Here is a 26,163-nt window from a genome sequence, read left to right as displayed (position 1 = left end):
GTAAAATTTGGTTAAAACTGCTTACAAAGAGGAAAAAATTATAGTTTCTTGTCATCTTTTTTCAAACTGAGTCTGGGCACGTTCTTACGATGTTCTTAAATTTTCGACGAATTTCAGCCTCAATGTTCTTATAAACTGGGTTCTAATAAAAGAAAAAACGTGTAGCTAACATTGTAAAATAGCACACACAAGATCCATCCGAACTTCTGTTCGTAAAATGATCAAGCAATTGATTTTCTTGCCTTATAGATCCTTGCAAAAAGCAAAGATGTCATTCACATTTATTTATTTTTACCCGTAAAAAATTGACTTTGTTAACGAGGTATAATACAATACAATGATAAATGTTGAAGTAACAAACGCGAATACAATTGATAGGTTTTTTTTAAGGTCTCTCTGATCTGTAGAACTTCTTTTTTTCTCTAAGGACATGATTTGCTTCATGCTTTAATCCAGAAAAAATATTACTATCGCAGGTTCATTGTAGTGTAGTTTAACACGCACGAAAGCATAAAATTGAAAAGATTTCGATTTACGAAAATTCTCATAGAAGCTGTACTATGGTAATACGTTCGATACGTAATATGTAATACATAATATGTTTATATACATAACACGTTAAAATACATAACACGTTTCAGAGGCAACAGAATACACCATTTGACTGAGAAATCAACAAACGAACAATACATTTGATATAAAAAAGTGTAAAAAACAAAAAAATAATAAAATAAACGGTCTTTATGTAATAAATCTTTACAACAAAATAAATCTTATGTTAAATTTCTTGAAAAAAAAATTGATTGAAGAAACTGAATTTCTCACTTGTCTAACTATTTAAATTCAAATAGGATATCTTCACGGAATTCTTAAAAAATAAGTGACAGTAAATTTACAGATGATGATTAAACACCGCGACCTTATGAAAGGAAAGTCGTGAAAATGGCTTCAAAAACATAGAAAATACTCAAAAATCCTTTCGAATATTTCTAACGTGATACGATAAGATGCGAGTTGCGAGTTACGAGTTGCATTTAGAACCATGAGTTGCGAGTTGGATCGTAAAAAGTAACTCGCAACTCGTGGTTCTAAATGCAACTCGTAACTCATAACTCGTAATTCGTAACTCGCATATGAAAAATCCTCTTTCTAACACGCTGAACGATCGAACTGATCGAACTAAGAAAATCCGAAAAAGAACTGAACAAAAACAAAACAGAGGTTTAACACTATTCGCTTAACCCTCTTGCTTTTAAAAACACAATGACTGAATTCAGATGATTCATATTCTTTGGAGAATCTCTCATTGAAATTGTTCTTTGTCTTTGAATCACCACCAGTTAAAGAATAACACCATTCCAATGATGTACAGGTGTGTTCTCATTCAAACTGAAGCGCGACAAATCGGACACGTTGGGTTCGTCTAAAGATAAACAAGATATATGTCACATTGAATACATTATGGTGTCGGACATTACGTTGGTCATTTTTTTTCTTACTGAAACTCTAATAACCAGAATATCAGTATCTTCTTTATTTGGTCATATTCTTTTTGCTTATGTGTGTTTAGAAGCTTTTAAATTAATCCACACTAAATGATCATACCAACGAGGTATGTATTAATTTTAACAATTATAAAGTCAGATCGGTGTCAAAATCAAAACGTCGGGCCGTAATGTCAAACTGTCAGATCGTCGGGTCGAACCGTCGGGTCGTAATGTCAAAAGGTCAGGTCGTCGGGTCGAACCGCCGGGTCGTAATATCAAAGGGTCGGGTCGTAATATCAAAGGGTCGGGTCGTAATGTCAAAAGGTCAGGTCGTAATATCAAAGGGTCGGGTCGTAATATCAAAGGGTCAGGTCGTGATGTCAAAAGGTCGGGTCGTAATATCGAACGGTCGGATCGAAGCGTCGAGCCAGACCGCCGGGATCCAATGCCGGTTTATCGGGATATTTAACATCGTTCTGTAAAATATCATTTTTTAAAGGGATAATCCAATACTACGCAAATCAAAATATTATGGTCACGTGTCTGGAATTTGATTGGTCGAGCGCGATAAAAGTTTACAATTTGATTGGTCAACGGGATTTTAACTTTCGTTTTCGTAATCTAAACAAACCGAAAAATACTTTGCGACATAAAAACGTTCGAAGTTGGGAGGGGAATGAAAAATCTTTCGTGTAATTTCTTCTGTCTTGTATCATACTTATATGGAGGAAATTTTCTGTTTTGCTATGCCAAAATTGATTCACAAATGTAAATACTACACAAGAGTTTTTCTATACACAAAGAGATCTAAGATATAAACAGTTCTTTTTTGTTTTCCTGTGTTCTTTGTGTTTCATCAAGAGCAGATGAACAAAATAACAAATAGTAAATAAAGCATAAAACATTTTTTGAAAAAAATAACATCACATTACAAAATTCCTGTATATACATTTGGATTTTGAAAACTATATAAAGTATTTTAAAATACTTTACGGCTTCACTTTTAAGAAGAGTGATGCAAAAGTATTTGAATAATAATATGACCTCCTCTTTGAAGTTAGTTGCCTTCCAAAATATTTCTTTCCATTCAAAAAAAATTTCTCAATTAAAGCACCCTCAGAATTTTTCACACAGTAGCACTTCATAGGGAAAAAAGTTGCCTAGTAAATAAAATTTTATGAAAACTGTTGGTGAAAAAATACTTCCTTTTTTTAGCAGAAAAAGTTTTTAATATCTTAAAATTTTATCATTGAGTATATGTATTTATCGTCACTACATACAACATCAGTCACAATATTCCACATTCACTCAAGTTAACAACGTAAATAAAATGTAAACAGTTCTTACAGCAGCATATCCACTGTAAAAAATGCAGTTATGTCCATCCATCACGAAACAAACTGGTACATGAAAAATATGTTCAACTGTTCCCAATTCATAGCATGTACGAACGAGGACTTTCAAAAAGGGTGCAGAGATATGTAGCTTCAGAGTCGAACCATGCCAGAAGCACAAGAAGAAAAAGTCCCTTGATCGATGGTTTGATCTTAAAATTTTCAATGATAGTCACAGGGTTTTAAATTTAATCAAATCAATGTGTCCTACTGCACTATACTTCCTCAACATTATTATTTCATAAAATTCCAAATCAGTACAATATGATGCTCAGAACCAGAGTTTTTTGTTCATCGTAGAGTTACTTTTCACTTCATTTTATTTGGTTTGTGCAAAATCTCATGATACAGTGCTTTTATCGAGAAAATAATATCCGCGTTCCATGATTATATCGAAGTATTCTGAAGTTATGTAGACTACAGTCTCCAGAGTTGATTTTTCAAGTCATTGGATGAACAAAAATGTCCCATATTTTGAAGTACGAACCATGAAAATCTTCTTTGAAAAAGGCTTTCTTGTCTTGATGAGTTTCATTCACTTCTCAGATCCATATATGCACACTTTCGAGAGATGAAGTCTTTCTTGTCTCTTGTTGATGAGTTTCATTTCACTTCTCAGATCCATATGCACACTTTCGAGAGAAAATAGAAATCTCTTTCTCCTCTTGAGTGTTCAAAATTGACTACATTGTTATTTAACTGAAAGAAGCAAGAGAAGAGATAATTCTGTATAAATTGGTTAGAAAAAGAATTCAGCCTTGTTGGAAATATCTTCTTGTATCTTCAGCATCATAGAAAAATAAACATTGAAACTTTGCACAAAGATAGTTGAATAAGAAAGTATATTTAATCAGTGGTAAAAATATAAACATTTCACTGATCAAATTATTTTGCTTCCACTTTTGTTCTTAGTATTATAGTATTTAGTTTATAGTATTCTGCGGAACGAGATTTTAACTAATCTGATAAGCCCGATAAACCCGATAATCCGGCATTGTATCCCGGCAGTTTAACCCGGCAGTCTGGTTCGACGCTACGACCCGGCCGTTCGACATCACGACCCGACCTTTTGATATTACGACCTGACCCTTTGACATTACGACCCGACGGTTCGACCCGACGACCTGACCTTTTGAGATTACGACCCGGCGGTTCGACCCGACGATCTGACAGTTTGACATTACGACCCGACGGTTCGACCCGACGATCTGACAGTTTGACATTACGGCCTGACGGTTCGGCCCGACGATCTGACGGTTTGATATTACGACCCGACGTTTTGATTTTGACACCGATCTGACTTTATAAACAATACAGTATCTCATTTCAAAAGAACGGACAATCTTTATGGAATAGCATTTAAAAGAACTATCTATTTTCATCAAGTTTGCAAATCGGTAAAGTATAACAAGTTTGTGGATCTCAAGTTTGAAGTTTGGTATAGTTTACATAGTTGTCTATTTCAGTACACAAGTGACAACCCAACCTTTCTAAGAATAACAATAAAGCTAACCCCATGGTAAGAAAATAATAGATGGCGCTCTCTAATTCGACTTTTGAGGAAAATTAGAATTTAATCGAATAAGGGAGCGTATCGAATATTAGGACGTCGAATAAGAGAGTACCGACTGTAGTTGCAAAACAACGAATTCTTACCATCAACCATTTATCGACACAAGGTGCGTGAAATTCGTGAGCGCACGGTAACACGCGTAACTTCTCTTCAACTTCATATTCAGACATACACACTACACAACGGTCACTAAACAAATATAAAAGTAATTTCTAAGGTTACATTCACATTGGTTCAATTCATTTAAAAATTAGACAATATTTACCTATGTTTAGCAAATTTGGGTACAAATTGTCAATAGTCACCCTTTCTCAGTGGCCGGGTAGCTCAGTCGGTAGAGCATTCGTCTTAAAATCTAAGGTTTGTGGGTTCGATCCCCGGTCACCGCCAACTCAGCGGATGAGTAGCTTTGGGTAATCTGATCTAGGCGGTAAGTTACTGGGAGCTGAGAGCAGGTGTGGCGCTCCACCTCAGCATTCGATCTCCCAGGTCTAGCGCAAATAGAAAAGGGGATAGACTCCTACACTCCCGACAGCCACCAGATGTATATACTTACTTACTTACACCCTTTTTCTCCATGAACAATAAGTATTGACTGGTTTGAAAGTTCATGGTATCATAGAAGACTGAGAAGTGCCTTGGATCCAAAATAGCTCAGCCGTTCATATTTCTGATAAAATGGTGCCCCTGAATAGAGCCACAGGTATCTTATGTAAAACACTAGATGGCTCTATCCCTAGCTGAAGCAAAATAATTCGCTATTTTGAATGATGTGACGTCACAATTTAGCTTGCGCGATCCTTGAAATTTTAAAGCGTCATAAAAACTTCAACAGTGAAAACCAAGTTTCTACTGTGACCAACTACGACTTAATTTCAGTAAAGATGATGCATTATTTTGCTTCACCTGTCGTTACTTGGGAAATACAGAGTGGCTCTGTCTAGTGTTTTATATAAGATATCTGTGATTAGAACGGAATCCTTACTTTTCATTGAACTCTTCTAAGGTTTTCTTTGTAACATGATACGAAGGAAGCTTGTCCAATTCTCGTTGCGATAGTCCTTTAGGTTCGTTGCTTTGTGATGGATTCTGCTGTTCCACCACCTCACGTTCTTCTCGGAACAAGGGCGGTACAAACTCATGGCGTTGGATTTCTACAGGGATGCCCCTGGAAGGGCGGTGGTGCCATGGTAAATGCATGTGTGAGGTGTATGAGACGTAGGAATGGAGATCATCTAATTGACGTAACCGCCAATGACGTAATGCAAGGTTTTGTAACTCGTGCTCAAAGTTGTTGTGATGCACGTGTTCCTACAAAATAGAAGAATGATAGGCTGATTGCATCATCTTGTCCTAATATAATTAAACAAATCACAGAAAAAAATAATTTCCTAAATAATTTCAACGTAAATTATGCCAAAGAATACATCTTTTTTTAAGTCCTACTTTTAATGCATTTTATAGAACTCTAAAACCATTGTGTTCAAGTTGTTTTTCTATTTAGGTCATAGTTGTTGAGCTAGCTGGTAATTTAAATTTAAGGCTGAAGAGTCGATGATGATTACTTTCGATTTATTCGTTATCATTCGTCGTTGTGACACCAGAAAGATCAATTTAAAAATGAGTCTTAGCATATTAAGAATCTTCTTATTATAAGATGAACCTTTGATAGGACCTTTCATCTTAACCTTTCCAGCGCGCTGTTTTTTATATTTTCACGCTGTCTGCGCGCAACTTTTTTTGAGAAAACGCGGGGTTTGGGAAATTTGCCATAACTCAAGAACTAGAAATCTTTTGGCAAAAAGTAAACTATCCCTGAAAAGCTAATTAAGTTTTGCAGCTTTTAGGTTGGGTACAAGTTCAATTAAAGTATGCTAACTTAAATGGTAGCTTTACATACACCAATGCTTTTTTCCTCATTTTTCGACAATGTCACTTTTTTGGCATTTTTCACTTTCTATCAAAAAAAGTGGGGAAGTTATTTAAAATTTTCTTTACTAGTTTATCAATATACTTACTCATGAAGCCATATACCAAAAATTAGCATCCAAAAACAATTCTACTGGTCACAAGGGCTTTTCAAACATTGTTCACTTTTCTCCAAAATCAGTGTTTTTCCGTCTGCCATTTTGAATTAGTGTTTTTATTTGAAAAGTGCTGACTCACACCGTGATCATAACATTACATCATTATATATCAACGGAAAGCTTAGACTCCCTACTTTCTTTTTCTTTATTTTTCAACGATCAGAAAGCAAGCCAATTAAAGATATTGCGCGAGAAAGACATGCCTATCAAATTGCGTATATGTACGACATTCGGAACGTCTCAAGGACGTATATGTACGGCATTCGGGTCCAAAAGGTTAAAGACGAGAGATTCATCCACATGACCCAAGGCCGAATCTCGTTGTCAAAGGTATACCTTATAGAAAAATTCAAACTTTCCTAAGATTCTAATTTCAAGATTTGCCTTTCTGCTTTGACAACGATGAATTGTTTGATTGGCAATCCATCTGTACGAGAGTAAGAAGAAGAATAAAATCCCTTACTACATGTCTATGGTGAGGAGCATCATGGTTATGATGAGAGTAAGGTGTATGTCTGTGCGATTGAGCTGTGTGATGGTGGTGATGCTGTTGGTGGTGGTGCGCCCGCCTTGTGGGATGGTGAGGAGTAGGAGGATGTTGATGCCGGTCATAATCAGCTCTCACATGATCTGAACTTGTTGCTGATGAATGATGAAGTGAGTGACCCTGAAAACAAGAAAATATGATTATTTTACTTTGTGCAATCGAGAGTGAAAAGCTATATCATTTCAAATCTAAAAGGTTTCTTAGTATCCAGCTTTTAAACTTTTGCTTCAATCAAGTTTGACTTTCTCGTTTAGGCTCGAGATTATTGATTTTGTTTTATTGATGTTGACACAGCAGTTAAAGGGAATCAATTAACGTATATCTCATATCATTTGCTTAGACAAAATTAAAAAAAAAAAAGAAAGAACAGCTTTCTCCCTTTCGGCACCCCTTTTGAGAATTCTTTTTGTATAAAATCAATCTGCTTTGTCAGCATAGAGGCGCGCTTCCTTTCGATATCTATATCATAAAAAAGAATTATCTTTAAATATATTTTTACGGGAAAAATATCAAGCGAGCGTAGTATTTAATGTGGCAACTTTTGGACAAAGTAAATCTTCCTAGCTTAGGGGCATACAGGGGCATAACCTGAATGAATAAAATAGCTTACATGAACAGTTTCATGGGTAGATTCCCAAGATGCGTGCACTAAGGGTGGCGGTGAGAACGATTGGGCGTAATGCATCGAATGATGGCGGTCTAGAGCAGCCGCCCCATGTTGATGGTAATGCTGTCGGTGGTGTCGATGCTGGTGATAGTGTGAAGGTCCAGTCATCGGTGTATGGTCACAACACTGGAAGGGCGGCAAGTGAGGGTGTGGCGGTGGTACACTACTGGGCGGACATGAAGGTGGAGGTATTGAAAACGTTGGCATATATTCACTAAAAATATAATACAATATTTTGAATTTCAAGATAAGCTGTGATATGATAACCGAAAAGAAAAGTTAAAAGCTTGACTCTTAATAATAAATTGAAAAAATCTGACAAACTGTTAACCCTGAAGACAAACCAACATTTTTTTTGAAGTCTAGCCTGTTAAATAGAGCAAAGGAAATACCTTGCAATGCGGGAGAAGCATGATTGTATACAATTGTTTATATGGCCAGCCATCTCCTGATGAATAGCCATATGGGTGGTGGAGGAGTGAGAAAAATGTTGGTGCGTGTGGTGACTTCTTGCCATTGAGTGACAACTGATACAGCTACAAGGATCCTAAAACAGGAAGAACTTTTTTTTCAAATATGTATCCCACTGTGGAGCACATTGGAGGGGTTCATTTTATCATCCAGATATAGAAAAGCACCTTTTTATTCTTTTCTAATGACCTTGTTAGACGAATCACATTTATGGCTACACTTTTTTTATAAGCAACCAAGCAGGGGGGGGTACAGAGGCAGGGTACTAACCCATAGGGTACTAAAGTCTGTCCAGATATAATTGGCAGTGGAGACAAGAATGCCTGTAACTTTTGACAGTCAAATATAATTATGGAAATTTTTTTTGCTTGTTTTAGAGAATCAAGAGCCTTATATTTCAATGTATTTTTGGTTGAAAAATTCGCGATTTTTAGCGGTTAAATTTGCGATTGCAAAAAATGAGCTTTTTTTCTACTTATGCTAAAACGTTCGTTTTTACACCAGTGGTAGTTCAACCTTAGGTTAAGAAGTTTGTTAAATTTCAAGGCAAACAGAAAAGTCCTTCGGAAGATATGGGACCCGAAATACCCCTTGGTAGCACTTTTCTGTGAAATATCAAATCTCCAGTAAAAATGGGGACACCACCCCTAAAATCTTAAATTTTACAGATTAGACCAAGAGAGGGGTACTATTGTTAGTTTTTCAGACTGAAAGATTGACAGATAATTCAAGCAAACTATCAATGATGGAGTCAGAAGCTTTTGTCCTTTGATTTTCATCACACACTTCTTGACCATTTAGGAAGTTTTGTCTTCAAAAAAATCAAAAAATTAGTCGATTAAAAAAATTTCAAATCAAAAAAATTAAGATTTGAAAAAATTAGAAATATTACAACAAACTACTTTTTTTATTGAAAAACAGCAAAATTATGTGAAAAAGTACCCAAATAGTTAGTATCCTGTACTTGCTTGAAGAGTGAATAATACACACCCCACCCCCAAAGTAGTACCGGGTACTAACTTTTTTGAAAGGCAAAAATGGACACCACCATCACCTGGCTATGGGTGTCTGTACCCCCCCCCCCACTGAGCCAAGTTAAGGCCTGAGGGCTCAAATTTACTATTTTTTCACTATTAAAGTGAAAGCTTTTTAGATTACCTATGCATGGCAGCAGGTCTGACCCCCCTGGACAAGCATTAATTGACCCCCTGGACATTCAAAATAACCCTCAAACCGAGCAAAATTACCCCAAACAGAGCAAGTTTACCCCCGGACAGGGCAAATTTTATAGATTTTTCACTACCCCCAGACACTTTATCCTCCCCCCAGAATCTTTATCCTTCACCCCCCCCCATGTACGGACATTTTCTGGAAGAGCCCAATGAGCTAGAATGCTAAGCGATCCCAGCGCTGATCTGGAGTCGCATATGTAAATAAATTTGGACTTCATGGAAGTATTCAATCAACATCATATAGGTATTATAAAAGAGGTCTAATTATTCAGCCTTCCCCTTTGCATTGTGCCTGATATAATAGATAATAATAGATTCTTTTACCTTTGACACATAAACCAAAGGGTCTGAGATGATTCCATGAGCCATTTTGATGTTTTATCTTTATTTGAAGACTAAACAAATGATATATAAATCCAAGAAGACTGATACTAAAGTTTATTGCAAATTAGCTGGCAGTGTTTTTTCAAACCTCAATAACTTTTGATAGAATTTGAATTAGTTGTTAGCGGTTAATGAAGCTGGTTAAAAAGATAATCCTGAGTGGATTATTATCAAAAAAGAAAAAAAATCAAAAAATGGAAAAACGAAGATGAAAAATGAAGAAGAAGAAAGTAAACTTCCAAAAAATACAGCTTTTAAAAAACTTTGCCTTGGTGGACTTAATAAAGAGGGCTCTTGTTTGATGATTTTTGATGACTTTTGAAGTCAATTACAGTATTGATAAACTTTTGACTATATCTTGCAATGGAATTGTTCACATTTTAATACCTTAATGCCTTTAATTTTTGTGCGCGTTGTATTTGCCAGCCCTTTAATTTTTGCACCTTTAATTTTCGCGCACCCCTTAAAAACAACCTTTGCCTCACCCTTTAATTTTTGCGCACCTGTATTATTATCAATTTTTGCGCATCCTAAAATTTGTTTCTCTTTACATATTCTTTTCTGCCTGTTTTCTAGTCAAGTCCTCATAAAAAGTCTCCAAAGGTGGACATTCTAATTTGCTTCCCCGATGGTAAGTTTAGCCTTAATTTGTTTGCAATAAGGTGTTAGAAACCAACCATTTTGAAAAAGTGATCTTATGGAAATTTCATCTCAGGTAGGATGATTTTCGTGACTAACGGACACTTTTTGATGAGCCTCTTGTGAGCTATCCACTCAACCTTTAGGGCTAAAAGTTTGCACTTATTCTATGGTCATATACTTCTGTTTTTAAGACAAAAATAAAAGAAACATGCAGCTTCCCTTGGCTTTCATTGGAACTTTTCTTCTTATCAGTGTGACTAACGGACAGTTGGGTAGGCATGCATAACAGCCAGAAAAAAAACCAAAGTGGTTGGTTGTCAGTACTCTATCACAGATTGTGTACTGATACAATCATATTTGGATGAAAAAAGTTTCTGGCAAAGTTCTTGGTTTTTTTCAAGCAATTTTGTATTTTTTTCTATTTAAGGCTTCACCCCAGCACAGAAGCGTGAAAAATGGACTTTAAAGAAAGATTTTCTGGATTCTCACACTTCAACATATGTGTATTCAAGAGAAAATGAAAACCTATGTGATTTCTGAATTTGAAATTTTGACCTACTGTAGATGTTAATTTTCTCATGGAATTCATGTATTAAACTTGAGTTGAAAAAAAATAATTTTAAATTTTAATAAATGTCAGACAGTATAGACTTAAAAAAACTCATATATCAAGATTACAGGATTTCAAGTACGGGCCGATGTTACTTTCGTTTTGAGTGGTTTCAATTTCAAGCCAACATCTTAGCAACAGGGTGCTCGCCCATAGTTACAGGGGTTTGTGCAAAAAAATAAACATAGCAAATTTTCCAAATCCCATTTCGATTAAAGCAATGAAAAATGAAACTTTTTTATGTTTCACTTTTTTGCACCTATTCTTCAAAATGAAAATATTATATAGTAATAATATTTTTAGTGAGGTCAGGTAGCACATAAAAACGTAAAAATACTTCAGATGGTGATTAAAGCATGAAATTTGGCACAGATGATCCTTAGAGGGTCTAAAACTTAATTTTAAACAGTAACACCAAATTTTGCCACTTGGCCACCTGCCAGATGATGTCATCAGGTGGCTGGGCCAAAAATTATTTTTTTGAAAATATTTAAAATCTGATGGTTCCAGCGGAAAGAGCATGGAATGCTGATAAAAATTGAGGTATAAAACATGCCTTGAAAATCTTCCTATCAAAAGTTATGTTATGGAGGTTGAAAGTTTTTTGATGACGTCATCATAAGCCTTTCCAGGCAAAACTTAAAAACCTCGTAATTTTGGTACAAATTGACCAAATTTCATGTTTTATACATGAATTCATATCAAAATTCATTGCTTTTTCCGATTCCGATGTTCAAATTGAATCAAAAGCTTTAAATCCTACAAAATACTAAAACTTAGATTTTGAGCTTTACAAGGCAAATCAACGCAGCGTTCTCCCTTCAGGAGCACAGTGTACAACCAACTATTTTTTTTGGCTGTTTTAAGCCTTCCTATGTTGTTTAGACCCAAGCATCAGATAGAACTTCAAATTTTGACATGGATTCATGAATAAAACGCTAAATTTGGTTAACTAGTTCCGTTATTACGGGATTTTAGGTTTTGCCTGGAAAGGCTTATGATGACGTCATCACAAAACTTTAAACCTTCATAATCATAACTTTTGATAGGAAGATTTTGAAGGCATGTTTTATACCTCGATTTTCATCAGCATTTCATGCTCTTTCCGCTGATACCATCAGATTTTAAATATTTTCAAAAAAATTTTTTTTGCTAAGCCACCTGATGACGTCATCTGGCAGGTGGCCAGGTGGCAAAATTTGGTGTTACTGTTTAAAATTAAGTTTTAGACCCTCTAAGGATCAAACGGATCAGGTCCGGTTAGCGTGGTACACGGGTACAAACTATACTTGTGAAAGCTGCAACTATACTTTGTACCCGAAACTATTTTACTGACCAGATCGAATTCACTAGTATACTTTGTACCCATTACAAGTATACTTTACACCCGCGATCAACTATACTTTACACCCGCGATCAAATATACTTTACACCCGCGATCAAATATACTTTACACCCGCGATCAAATATACTTTACACCCGCGATCAAATATACTTTACACCCGCGATCAACTATACTTTACACCCGCGAGCAAGTATACTTTGTACCCTGATCAAATATACTTTACACCCGCGATCAAGTATACTTTACACCCATGATCAACCATACTTTGTACCCCGATCAAGTATACTTTGTACCCATGATCAACTATACTTTGTACCCGGCACTAGTATACTTTGTACCCCGATCAAGTATACTTTGTACCCTGATCAAGTATACTTTGTACCCATCACTAGTATACTTTGTACCCATCACTAGTATACTTTGTACCCTGATCAAGTACACTTTGTACCCATCACAAGTATACTTTGTCCCTGATCAAGTATACTTTGTACCTCGATCAAGTATACTTGGTACCCATCACTAATATACTTTGTACCCATCACTAGTATACTTTGTACCCTGATCAAGTATACTTTGTACCCCGATCAAGTATACTTTGTACCCATGATCAACTATACTTTGTACCCGGCACTAGTATACTTTGTACCCCGATCAAGTATACTTTGTACCCTGATCAAGTATACTTTGTACCCATCACTAGTATACTTTGTACCCATCACTAGTATACTTTGTACCCTGATCAAGTACACTTTGTACCCATCACAAGTATACTTTGTCCCTGATCAAGTATACTTTGTACCTCGATCAAGTATACTTTGTACCCATCACTAATATACTTTGTACCCGGCACTAGTATACTTTGTACCCATGATCAAATATACTTTGTACCCCTATCAACTATACTTTGTACCCTGATCAAGTACACTTTGTACCCATCACAAGTATACGTTGTCCCTGATCAAGTATACTTTGTACCCCGATCAAGTATACTTTGTACCCATCACTAATATACTTTGTATTCATCACTAGTATACTTTGTACCCTGATCAATTTTACTTTACACCCGCAAGTGTACTTTGTCAAACGCCTAATGGTGCCATCGTGCTGGGATTAGCTCCCATTTGAAATGTCATTTTGAGCCAAGGAATTCCCTTTTGGCATTTCAAGTCAAACAAAAGAACCAAAACAACGAAAAATAGATTTGCCGTAGCCTAGCCTTACGGCAAAAAGGTTTCAGTCATAATGAGTGCACTTTTTGAGAGATTTCATAGCTATTTATTGTTTAATCTGTCAAAATTGAACTTGAGGGAATCAACTTTTCATCAATGACTCTAAAATGTTAATTTTTCGAAATACCATGACAGAAAATGCAATGGAAAAGCTATTAAAATCGAATCCTTTATGAGAATGCAAAATGCCAATAGGCTTAACGTGTTTAATTTATTCAAGTGGCTAAAATATTTGCAGTTCAATTTAAGGAATAATACGAATGAAAAATTGAATTTTTATATCACTACTCTTTTGAAATGATCTACATACATGTGTATGGCACTTGGCCCCAATAAAAAAAGACTTTACAAAGAAGTCCTATGAAAATTCTGAACTCCATTTTGCTTTATGTGTGCACTCTTTTTTGCTATCATGTGTCAGTCTCTAATAATTAGAATAATTTCCGTGAGAGTAGTTTCAGTATGGTAACCAAAATAGCGCACATTTAAAGCGAATAAGCTTTATGTGTAAAAAAACTAAAAGATAGGTATATTTTCATAGGTTAAGGATTTGTCCTATTTTTCACAAAAAATATATTTTAAAAACTTCTAGAAAGATCAAGGAAGTATTCGAGTACAACTTGCACTGAAAGCACGCTCTCGAATATCAGAAGAAAACAATATAATCAAACATGTGCATGTTTATAGTTCATTTGCATAATTTGCAACCATAGCTTGTGAAAAGCAGTCCCCGAAAGAATCTTCTGCAATTTCCCCATAGAAACGGAGATTGTACTCGGCCAAGTACCATCCCACTTTATTGCAGCGGATTCCTTTTTTCTGACAAATCCATCTTTTGGCATGCTGTTTAGCTAGATGACTGTTGCCTTGGTATAAATCAACAGTATTGGATACCGCAATATTCGGTTGAATATTAAAATTTGTCTCACTGAAGACCATACTCCCTTGAGCAATGGGTAGAACCCATGCTCTATCAGCATTTGAGAATCGGTCATCTTTATTGTGGAGAAGATATCCCGTGCGTTTGTTTGGTTGCGTTAGTATCAAAATATCGGTGGTTTTCGTTCTTCTGGCATTTCTTTAGAATTGAAACTTTCACATGAATTCCAGGGCCTCCGATGATTGGAGGATGTCTCACCAAATACGCTTGGCATTGTTCTCTCAAATGCTTTACATGATCACCCGTTACCAACTCTATTTGCAGGGTTTGAGCATAAATCGCCTACAAATAGTATCTGATATTGAATACAGTTCACCCATAGGAAATAGAAATAGAGTAGTAAAAAGAATTTCATATAATAGTAGGGGGCAAGCTTGGAGTTCCGTGACATATTTTTAGGACCAAGCCATTTTTAGTCTATCCCAAAGAACATTGTATTATAACATATTTTTGAGAGGGAGGATGCGGATAAGGCCCAGGAAAACTTTTTATGACCAAAATAGTGACGCAATAGGCAAAACTGCAAGGGAAAATGAATGAGGGGTAGGAAAACAGCTGAGTTTCAAAAGTCAAAATAAACGAAATTGATTGGTATATTCTGGAAGAGCATGATATTCTGAGCAAATAAACGTATTACAACTGATCTCTTACTCAACCACACAAAGAAATACAGCCATTTTAAAACCAGCGACCTGTCAGCCAGCTCTACAGTACTGTGATTTGACGTCAAATCTTGTCTTGATCGTACTGACGTCGGAATATGTTTTTTAACTTCAAACTTCAAACAAGGGAAAATGAATGAGGGGTAGGAAAACAACTGAGTTTCAAAAGTCAAAATAAACGAAATTGATTGGTATATTCTGGAAGAGCATGATATTCTGAGCAAATAAACGTATTACAACTGATCTCTTACTCAACCACACAAAGAAATACAGCCATTTTAAAACCAGTGACCTGTCAGCCAGCTCTACAGTACTGTGATTTGACGTCAAATCTTGTCTTGATCGTACTGACGTCGGAATATGTTTTTAACTTCAAACTTTTTTAGTTCAGTTTGAGCTAGAATCTCAGAATGTTTGTTTATGAGTTTGTTTGTTTGTTCACAAACTTTAGAGCAGTGTAGAGAACGGTATAATTGGTTTACGGAGCTGAAATTAGGGGTAGTTTTTTTTACTGTACAACGCAGATTTTTACAAAGATAGGGAGCTCTTCTGTTTGGAAATGACAAAATCGCGATTGTCCACTTTTTGCAAGTCAAGGATTGCTGAGTATCGTGAAAGCCTGTCCAGGATGTAATTCTAACGTGCGTTTGGAGCGACAAGACCAATGTTGTGATGGATATCGGTGGTGAGTTGTACTATTATTTATACTAGCCATAGCTTTCACTAACTGCCACCCGCTACAAATGCTTATAACGACTAAATGCTGATTAAAGCTTTTTAATTCTTTATAGTGAAAGTTTCGAAAATTATTAGGAACAAGAATCGCAAAATTGCCACTAAATATTTCCTTAAAAATGAAGGTCATTATCGACATATACTAGCAAGTAGCTGTCGCTAAGAATGCCCCGCAGAGCTTCCTATCGAAATATCCCTAAGTAAGCAAAATTACGCATGTGTAGATTTTAAATTCGTTTTATCGATAAAATTTAAGTTGGAGGAAGAAAGCTTGGTTTCAACTTTACTTTTGAGATGACATGGGATAGATGGTCATTCACATCTCAAAAAGAGAAGTTATCGCTCACATTAATCACAGTGAAAACGCAAAAAATTCTGAAATTTCTTTGATTCTTATAAAGTAGACACTTATAATAAAAAAAAATATGCTCATCTTTTTCGCCATCCTTTGTTTACTTTGTAAGAACTAATTACCGAAAGATATATTGCCTTCAATCAAGAGATATTGATTTGATTCTTATAAAGTAGATGCTTATAATAAAAATAAATATGCTCATCTTTTTCGCCATCCTTTGTTTACTTTGTAAGAACTAATTACTGAAAGGCATATTGCCTTCAATCAAGAGTTATTGATTTGATTCTTATAAAGTAGATGCTTATAATAAAAATAAATATGCTTATCTTTTTCGCCATCCTTTGTTTACTTTGTAAGAACTAATTACTGAAAGGCATATTGCCTTCAATCAAGAGTTATTGATTTGATTCTTATAAAGTAGATGCCTATAATTGTTCATCGAAAATGTGCATAGAATTACCTGCGTTTGAAAACTTAATCCACAAATTAACGCACAACAGAAAAAAAAAAAAAAAAACCCCGAAGGGAAAAATAACGAAAAACGTCGGAAGACCGATTACAAAACAAACGCAAAAATCGAGATTCCTGTCCAATATCCTTGCGTGAAGCTATGTAGGCCACCCTACGCTCGCAAGCTCGCTACGGGCGGCAATTACACTTTTTTTGTTGTTAAAAATAATTTAGTGTGTGCGATATTCAGTTTGATATTCGAAATTCACTTTTAGTTCTACGAAGGAGAGCAGTCATCTGCTTGATTTCTAAACCTCTAAAGATATTAACCGTCATTTCCATCAAGCATGGTCGCTTTCCATTGCAGTTGTGGTACTACTTTAATCGGATTAAATTTCGCGAGATTAAATTTAGCAAGCCAAAAAATTCGTGAAATATTTTGGATTTAATTTCGCGAGTCAGCAGTTTGAAAAATTTCGCGTGGATTCAATTTAGCGTACAAGGCATTTATTTCGCAAAAAATTACACTTTTACGTACAATTTTTCACGGTTTTGAAACAATTTATTAATTACTAATTAGTATCAATGTTTACGCACCTTAACACTGCGCATAATTTCGGTATTAAAGTTCACGTATTTTCGGGCCTCTGCGCGAAATTGCGTGAAAATTAGTACGCGCGAAAATTAGTACCTTCTTTGTAATTTTACTAAAAGGTTGTTGTTTGATTTACATTGAAGCTTAAAATATAGAAAGATTCGATCATAAAAGTTTTCTACAAAAAGGGAGAATGAGTCATGGTCCTCACATTACAAATTTCTCTTTCAGGAGATGCAATAGCCGTCCTTGTAGAGATTCAATGAGGCTGAGAGAAGGCACAATCTGTTGATCAAAATGTTCCTGTTGTTGCGGCAGGTCTGTACGAATCATCTGTAACCCAACCCGATAACTGTGGGTGGTGGTGGGCCAAATTTCGTGGTGCAAATTGACAAAAGTCAATTCCAACACGTTCAAAGGGTATGTTAGTTATACTGGTATTGAATAGTAATGTTGCTCAATGGCAAGTTATCTTTCGGGGGATTAATTTTGGAATCTCTAGTTTGACCCCCGCAGTTCAGCTTTATCAGAAATTCAACTGTTCCTAATCAGCCTATTTCATAGGATTCGTGTTTTTAGTACATGATTTTTGGATCCTGATTTTGCAACGTCACTGAAGTAATCAAACTTTTAGTGTAACTCACTCTTTTGCGAATTGAGATATAACTTTAACAAAAGAGAGTGTCAATGTTCGCAATGTTCCAACAGTTCCTAAATTCCTAAGTCATTTACTAATGATTACAAAAGTTAGCTTTTCCCGCCGTTTTTATTGAAGGGGAATCTGCACATATTTGTGCTTTTTCCCGTGTAAATTGAATAGAAAATAGCATGTAGCAGTTACCCGAATCCTATGAAAGTGGCTATAATAGGAATAATCTGTACACGTAGACAATTTTAAGATCACTCCATCGATTCAATAATTTGTTTTACAATTCAGTTGAAAAACTTTGGCTAAACAAATTTTCTTTCAGCTGTAGAAACTTTTTTATATGAAATTTAGTAAAGGGTCCCAAACCCTTTAGGATCTGTGACATCTATTCTAAGACGAAACCTCGTGAATTTCTTTTGGATATAGTTGAATGTATATGAAGTCATTTTTGAGTTGTTGGACCACTACTAAGGCCTGACAAAATTTATTGACCAATGGCTATTGTACTAGCTAATTTGAAGTCGAGGGCTCGGCTTCATATTTATCAAAACATTTCACCCATAACCGCCAGTACTAGGCTGCACACATCCCCTCTGATAAGTTTTGATATAGGGGATGCGAATCAGGCTCACAAAACCGTTCCGAACTTAGCAAAAAATCTGCTAACCAAAAAAAGAGTTGAATGATAGAGAACTTTGATTGACAGTTTGTCGTCTTTTGTTATCTTGAGAGTTTTGTTTGCTAATTCAATTAATTTCGATAAACAAAAAGAAAGAGTGGAGAAAGAGAGATTTCTAGCCATATGTTCTTGTTATTTGAATCTGTATTTGATTTCTATTTACGTCATCAAATAACTCAAACAATACACATCGAGTTTTTTGAAAAATACAAGTCGCCAAAATTCTGCAAAATACATAGCTATTCGGTAATTTTCTCGGAAGCGATATCAGAGCCCGATTCGCATCCCCTATATCAAAACTTATTTGGGGATGCATGCAGCCTACGCCAGTACAGCAATATACTAATCTGTAAAATACACAAGTATGACAGGCTGCAAAACGTATAACCCAAAGCATGTTTTATTGAGGGGAGGGCTATTCCTAGGTAGAAATTTCAAGCGATTATTTGATGAAAAAGTCCACCCGAGAGAGGAAATAATACTCTGAAATCCGAATTTGTTGAATTCTAGCTAGATTTGATTTCCAATCATAATTTCTAGGGAGGAGTCGGAAGAAGAAGACAACCTGTTTGGGTATTTGGGTTGGTGGACACGCGTTTCACCCCAGCCAGAGGTTATATGGAGATTGTCAACCGTCGAAACCGTCCCACTTTAGTGAATGTTATCAATAATGTTCTCAACCCAAACACTGTCGTCCACAGCGTCCGGTGGTCAGCTTACAATCGGTTGCGACAGTTTGTTCCAAATTGTGTACAACACGACATTGTCAACCACACCTACCATTTTGTGGATCCTCAAACTGGTGCACACACACAAGTAAGACCATGTGCCTAGTCTAAATTTTCAACACAAAATCAATTATTTCTCCACATAACCCGGGCCGGGGGTACTAGGTTTGCGGAATGACGGGCATGTGCCGCCCGGCTTTTGTCCTTTAGAGGGAATGAAATCAAGGCTTTTTAGTGCTGGTGCTGGTGCTGGTGTTTTTCTAGATATATATTAAAAATAGCAATTAAAATCTAATTTCAAAACTCATGTATTCACTTTCAGAATATCGAATCATATTGGAACAGATTTAAATTGAAGCTTAAGGCAATGAAGGGAATCCAGCTCCAATTCCTAACTAGCTACTCTCGGGTACCTAATAGCCGTCCCCCGCTAATTAATTTTTCGAAAATGTTTTTGAAAGATCCCTTTTTTGTCCTAATTATTATTAGCATTAAGTATTAGCGTCCTTTTCAAAAATTTTCTACCCAGGACATTTTTATTCCAACCCCCCCGCTTATTAAGTTTTGAGATTTTTTCAAACCCCCCGCTTATTCCAATCCCCCCGGCTATTAGGTACCCGAGAGTACATGGAGGAATTTATGTAGAGGTAACTTCTTTGATTTTATTTGCATTAAAATAGCTTTTTTCGGAACTCATATTTTAATATTAAACAGTTGTTAGCGTTTAACAATCGAGGTTTTATGCGTTTTTGTTACATCCTTCTCTATGCAAAACTTGAACGAGTTTTCGCTGGGTTTTATGTTATGTTTCACCATAAAGTCATTAAACTATCAAGCAGTTTTGTTAAGATTTCATCAAATAAAGTCAAAATGTTTCGAATCATTTCAAAAATTTTAACAGCAATCTTGTTAGATTCTATCCTTGGGGTAAAGAGAGAGTTGGCGTTTCAGTAGTTGTCTAGAAAATTGTTCAAATTAATTTTAAACGTATTCTTATTGTTTTAAGAGATTGGTATGGATTGGATACTCCATTTGACCACATCATCAATGTACAAGTGGACTTCTAGGGGGTACCAAGTGGACTTGTGTTCAGGTACCGAGTTATTTGTGTTTGGGTCTCAAGCAGACTTGTAGGGAGTACCATGTGAACTTGTAGGGGGCACCAAGTGGACTTGTAGGGTATACCTAATGGACGTGTGTTCAGGAACCAAAAAAATGACGTTAAGTTTTACCTTTTTTAAGCCGATCCTTATTACACCAAAAGACAAGGGCGTGCGCAAAAAGGGTCCATAGGATATTCTCTATCGATTTAACCGATTCGACTGGCAAGTGGTGCACTCGAGTTTTACTGACCATAACTGATTTATTGCGGATTCTGTGGATACAAAGTGTACTTGATCAAGGTACAAAGTATACTTGATCGGGGTACAAAGTATACTAGTGCCGGGTACAAAGTATATTAGTGATGGGTACAAAGTATACTTGATCATGGGTACAAAGTATACTTGATCGAGGTACAAAGTATATTAGTCATGGGTACAAAGTATATTTGATCATGGGTACAAAGTATATTAGTGATGGGTACAAAGTATAGTTGATCATGGGTACAAAGTATACTTGATCGGGGTACAAAGTATATTAGTCATGGGTACAAAGTATATTTGATCATGGGTACAAAGTATATTAGTGATGGGTACAAAGTATATTTGATCATGGGTACAAAGTATACTTGATCGGGGTACAAAGTATACTTGATCGGGGTACAAAGTATACTAGTGCCGGGTACAAAGTATATTAGTGATGGGTACAAAGTATAGTTGATCATGGGTACAAAGTATACTTGATCGGGGTACAAAGTATATTAGTCATGGGTACAAAGTATATTTGATCATGGGTACAAAGTATACTTGATTGCGGGTGTAAAGTATATTTGATCAGGGTACAAAGTATACTTGCTCGCGGGTGCAAAGTATACTTGATCGCGGGTGTAAAGTATATTTGATCGTGGGTGTAAAGTATATTTGATCAGGGTACAAAGTATAGTTGATCGCGGGTGCAAAGTATACCTGATCGCGGGTGGAAATTATATTTGATCGCGGGTGTAAAGTATATTTGATCGCGGGTGTAAAGTATATTTGATCGCGGGTGTAAAGTATATTTGATCAGGGTGTAAAGTATAGTTGATCGCGGGTGTAAAGTATACTTGTAATGGGTACAAAGTATACTAGTGAATTCGATCTGGTCAGTAAAATAGTTTCGGGTACAAAGTATAGTTGTAGCTTTCACAAGTATAGTTTGTACCTGTGTACCACGCTAACCGGACCTGATCCTCATCTGTGCCAAATTTCATGCTTTAATCACCATCTGAAGTATTTTTGTGCTAACAGACCTCACTATTTAAGTTCTTCTTTTATTCAATGATTTTTTACATTTTTCACTTTGTTGACAATCTAAATCTTGCATCAAATTCCAGCTTTCTTCAGTAAATTGAAGATGTGAAAAAACCTAAGCCACACATGTGTTGTGTCAACTTGTCAGCATTGTATTGTTGTTTGTAAAGGAAAAGATAAAAGAGGTAAGACTAGCCTAGTTTCTAATCCTGATATAGGAGTTTAAGTTTAGACTGTCAGATTTCAGTCGGACATATGGTGTCCGATTGACTAAATGTATTTATTTTAAGCCCTGTATTTATTACTGGAATCAATACACCTTATCGGAAATTCCACCTCCTTGCGTTGTTGCTACGCAACACTTTTTGGGAGGTAAACAAAGCTCGATATTGCGGTTTTCAGGCAAAAAGCCTTACAAAACACCCAAAATGTTGATGCCAAAAGAGCCTCCAAATCAACTGAAGAACCACTGAAGTTGTTGTTTTTCTCTTTCTAATAGCTTCTGCTAGCATCTTGAAAGCTTTGTTTTTTGTTTTTTTTTTCAAATTCAGTGTATTTTTAGGAACATAAACAAGCCAGATATAAGCAAATGAGTTCTTGTTTTACGCGGGAACTTTTATACAGGTCTAGAATTCATGTAGTATATTTACGTGACGGAAATGTAGTGTTGAAGCTGGGCCGTACAACGCGAACGTACTCCATGGATTGCTAGCCATACCGTCGCTACTCGCGCTACCATTTATGTTTACCTCCCAATTTCAACGGATCCATTTTAGCGCAAGTGTTTTTGTGGAATTTCCGATAAGGTGTATTCATTGGTTACTAATTCATTGGAATCAATTGATTGGTTATCTATTCGTCATTGATTCGCAGTACCGTGAGAGGTCCTAAAGCCGACAGCCCAGCCTAAAGCCGATGGGGCCTTTCAAAGATACAAACTAAAATAAAAACAAACCTTTTGCTGTGACGCAACGAAGATACCAAAGTGTCAACTAAACTGAGAGATTTGATACTTTGAACCAATTGAACCAAATAACAATAATTGCTTCTTATAACAAAACATATTTTTTCATTGCAATATGCACAACGTCATAAATGACAACAGTAGTAACAGCATCATAAAAAGTAACGAGATGTTTTGATTTTCCAAAGCACACGAAAATATAAAAGAAGTCTGTGTACGAGCGTGCTCATTTTGAAACGTTACGTAATCAAGCCTGGTTTCTATTACTTTACACTGGCACTTGGCTTGATTGCGGGGCTACGACTTTGTGTAAGGATACATATAGACGACGTATATTACATTATATCATATATTACATGATAAGAATACAAATAGACGACGTATATTACAATTATTATGTATTACATGACACCTTGCTCCTATTCTATTAAAGATAATATATGTCGTCAAAGAGTACACTTAAATGAAGAGCTGTCCGATTGCGGGCCTTCCGTAAATAAACATCCGGACTTATAGGTGGTAAAAAGGGCGTTGATAGTTGCCACCTCATTGATTCGATGTTTGTTATTCAAATTAGTGCTACTGCATCCGCCCTTTTTTCAACTTCGCGCCATTTTTACAATTTAGTCTGTTTGTTTCTTGATGGAAACCAGTCCAAGTTGTTTCGTATTTTTCCCGCACAAGTCACTTTTATTACAAAACTGTTATCGTTTTAAACATGAGCAACTGATCCAGAATAAAAGGTAATTATTTTTACAACTTGCACTTTTTAATTACATTAATTGACATCTCGACATTACAGCTATCTTCTTAGATGTTTTGTTTCGAGAGTTCTAGCAATAGTTTATCGTTCAACTTGGAGAGGGAATGTTTGTAAACATAGAATTTTTTTTCATAACAGTTATTTGGGGGGTCGGAATTAGGTTGGGCTGTCGGCTTTAGGACCTCTCACGGTATAGACTTAAACTTGTATATCAAGATTACGGGATTTCGAGTACGGGCTGATTTTACTATTGTTTTCAGTGGTTTCACTTTCGATTTCAAGCCAACATCTTAGCAACAGGGTGCTTGCCCATAGTTACAGAGGTTTGTGCAAAAAACTAAGCATAGAAAATTTTCCAAATCCCACATTTTGATTAATGCAATGAAAAATAAAACTTTTCTAAGTTTCACTTTTTTGCACCTATTCTTCAAAGTGAAAATATTTAAGATTTTAAGTTCAATGATTACGGCACTTTGTTGACAATCTAACTCTTGCATCAAATTCCCCCTTTCTTCAGTGAATTGAAAATGAGAAAAAACCTAAAGCCACGGATCATGAATTGAAACAAATAAATGAAGGGGTGGGATTTTACAGCCGCTCGTCGTGCAAGGCACAGAAACGTCACGGGTGCCAAAAAGAAGAGCTGTTTGAAATGCGGCAACCTCATTGGTGGAAATTTGATATATATACAGCTGCGAAGGAGCGCTGGGAATCAATCAGTAGAAGAGAACACTTTCGTTTTTGTCGCAGATTTCTATAAAAACTTCTCTCAGGGATGACTTGTCAATGTATATACATGTACACATGTGTTGTGTCAACTTGTCAGCATTGTATTGTTGTTTTAAAGGAAAAGATAAAAGAAGTAAGACTGGCCTAGTTTCTAATCCTGATATAGGAGTTTAAGTTTAGACTGATTGGGCTATTCCAAAAAAAAAAAATTGTATATACAGGGGTATAGACCTTTTCGCCTTTCTGTCCGCCATCTTGAATTGTATGCAAAAATACAGGAACGAAAATGCCGTGGTTGGATTTAGTTGGAATGTATGCAAAACATATGCAAGTTTACACAAAGATTAAAAAGACAACAAAGCATCTTATAAATAAATATCATAATCATTAGAACAATAAAAGATGGAATTTCTTAATCCAAAAGGAAATATTTACAGAACAACAAAAGCCTTTTAGGAATTTGTTCTTAAAGACATTGCATATTCTGTTTTCATGCCATTAAAAAATTCTACAAAGACGGAGTACACACATCAAACTTTCAAAACACGCAAACTGAAAGCAGTAATTATGACGTCACACTTTATCAATGTTTTGATTTGATCATTTGGCGGCTCTATTCCCAGGAGAATAATTTGCCGTCAGCCGAATAAGGATTATTTTTTACCTTCGCGTGTGATTTTTCAGTTTGAGTTTCTGTCTAATGTTATGGTCTTTTGAAGTGCTTGTTCTAAGAGATGAGTGAATATAATTGTTTTTAGTTTTCAGGAGAAGCAAATTTAATCTTTCTTCTACAAGATTACACTTTAATATAATGCCAATTATGCATGTAAGTTTTTATTTAATACTTTCTTTTTGCATATGTTTTGCATACTTTCTAAGGGAATTTCACCACGGCAATTCGGTCACCATAATTTTTGCATACAATTCAATATGGCAGATGGAAAGGCGAAAAGGTCTATTGACGAACTTTTTTCACTAACCCCCTGGAAATTTTGGATAACAAACTATCCCCTGGAAATTACCGTAACTTGGTCTAATGTCGACATCCCTCCTCTAATTCGGACACCCTTTTTATCAGCTGAAATTGATAGAAAGGTTGAGACTGTTTTTCTTGGCCTAGTGGCCACAGAGGAATAATCCTTTTTCAATCAGTGATTCAAGCTTTCATATTAGTATTATTCCTGTCTCTAAAAAAGGGTGTCGGAATTAGACGAGGGATGTCGATATTAGACCAACTTACAGTAGGAGTCGACACCCCTGGAAAGTGAAATTTTGTGAAAAAGGGCCTGGAAAGTGACTATTGATGCCAGTTTAGGTGGAGAGAAACCCCTGGAGAAACCTTTAATAACCCCCTTGGAAAATCTGAACCCCTTGGAAAATCAATGTTCAGACCCCCCTGGAAAAGTTCGTCAATACTAGTTCAGGTGCAATAATACCAGTTTAATTTGTTTTGTGCTTTGATCATACTCAAGAAGCTTTGAAAGAACGTAAGTAAAACCAAACTGAGAAGAAATAGATGTCGCTGGCTATAAAAAGATCTACGACCAACCTTGATGGCCAGCAAAAGAAAAGAATAAAAAAGTCCATTAAAAAATCTTTCAGAAAAAAAGAGAAAATTATCTCTACATTCAAAGAGGGAACTAGAAGCAAATTTTGAAGAAAAAACACAAACCATCAACACAGCCATATAATCAGCCATCACCACCAGCCGTGTGGGGGTCCGCTTAAAAAAATTAACAAAAATAGTCGAACAAAAACCCGGGATAAGCCGGCCCAACCGATTGAGTGACATAAATCAATGGCTTCTCGGGCTTCTCTTTTTCTGAAAAGGTTAGGCTCTTAAAATGCTATGTTGT

At 35.9% G+C, this 26,163-nt stretch overlaps 1 protein-coding gene across 2 annotated transcripts; it reads right to left on the bottom strand.

Annotated features, from left to right (window-relative positions):
* Positions 1–571: 571 nt before the first annotated feature.
* On the bottom strand, positions 572–26,033 carry LOC136805179 (E3 ubiquitin-protein ligase RNF38-like). 2 transcript variants are annotated; one of them, XM_067061745.1, is made up of 7 exons: positions 25,980–26,033; positions 8,148–8,302; positions 7,699–7,969; positions 7,005–7,208; positions 5,440–5,765; positions 4,538–4,643; positions 572–1,423 (listed from the first exon to the last, which is right to left on the bottom strand). In XM_067061745.1, exons 1-7 carry the CDS (start codon positions 26,004–26,006, stop codon positions 1,385–1,387), a joined length of 1,128 nt encoding a protein of 375 aa, XP_066917846.1. In that variant the 5' UTR covers positions 26,007–26,033; the 3' UTR covers positions 572–1,384. The 2 variants fall into 2 exon arrangements, with proteins under 2 accessions (XP_066917846.1, XP_066917845.1); XM_067061744.1 differs by lacking the exon at positions 25,980–26,033 and adding an exon at positions 9,783–9,879.
* Between the last annotated feature and the right edge of the window lie 130 nt (positions 26,034–26,163).

This window comes from Clytia hemisphaerica, unplaced genomic scaffold (genome assembly GCF_902728285.1).
Source record: "Clytia hemisphaerica strain Z4C2 unplaced genomic scaffold, Clytia hemisphaerica genome assembly, whole genome shotgun sequence".
In the NCBI taxonomy this organism is placed as follows: Eukaryota; Metazoa; Cnidaria; class Hydrozoa; order Leptothecata; family Clytiidae; genus Clytia; species Clytia hemisphaerica.
The sequence above is the reverse complement of the archived record's forward strand: the minus strand, read 5'-3'. Positions and strand labels throughout refer to the sequence as shown.

Excerpts from the sequence above, each read along its gene's own strand:
- LOC136805179 (XM_067061744.1), bottom strand. The coding sequence starts at position 9,827 with ATGGCTCATGGAATCATCTCAGACCCTTTGGTTTATGTGTCAAAG. Across the intron at positions 8,303-9,782 it reads CTTTGGTTTATGTGTCAAAG|GATCCTTGTAGCTGTATCAG; the intron begins GTAAAAGAATCT and ends TTCCTGTTTTAG. Across the intron at positions 7,209-7,698 it reads CTACCCATGAAACTGTTCAT|GGTCACTCACTTCATCATTC; the intron begins GTAAGCTATTTT and ends TCTTGTTTTCAG.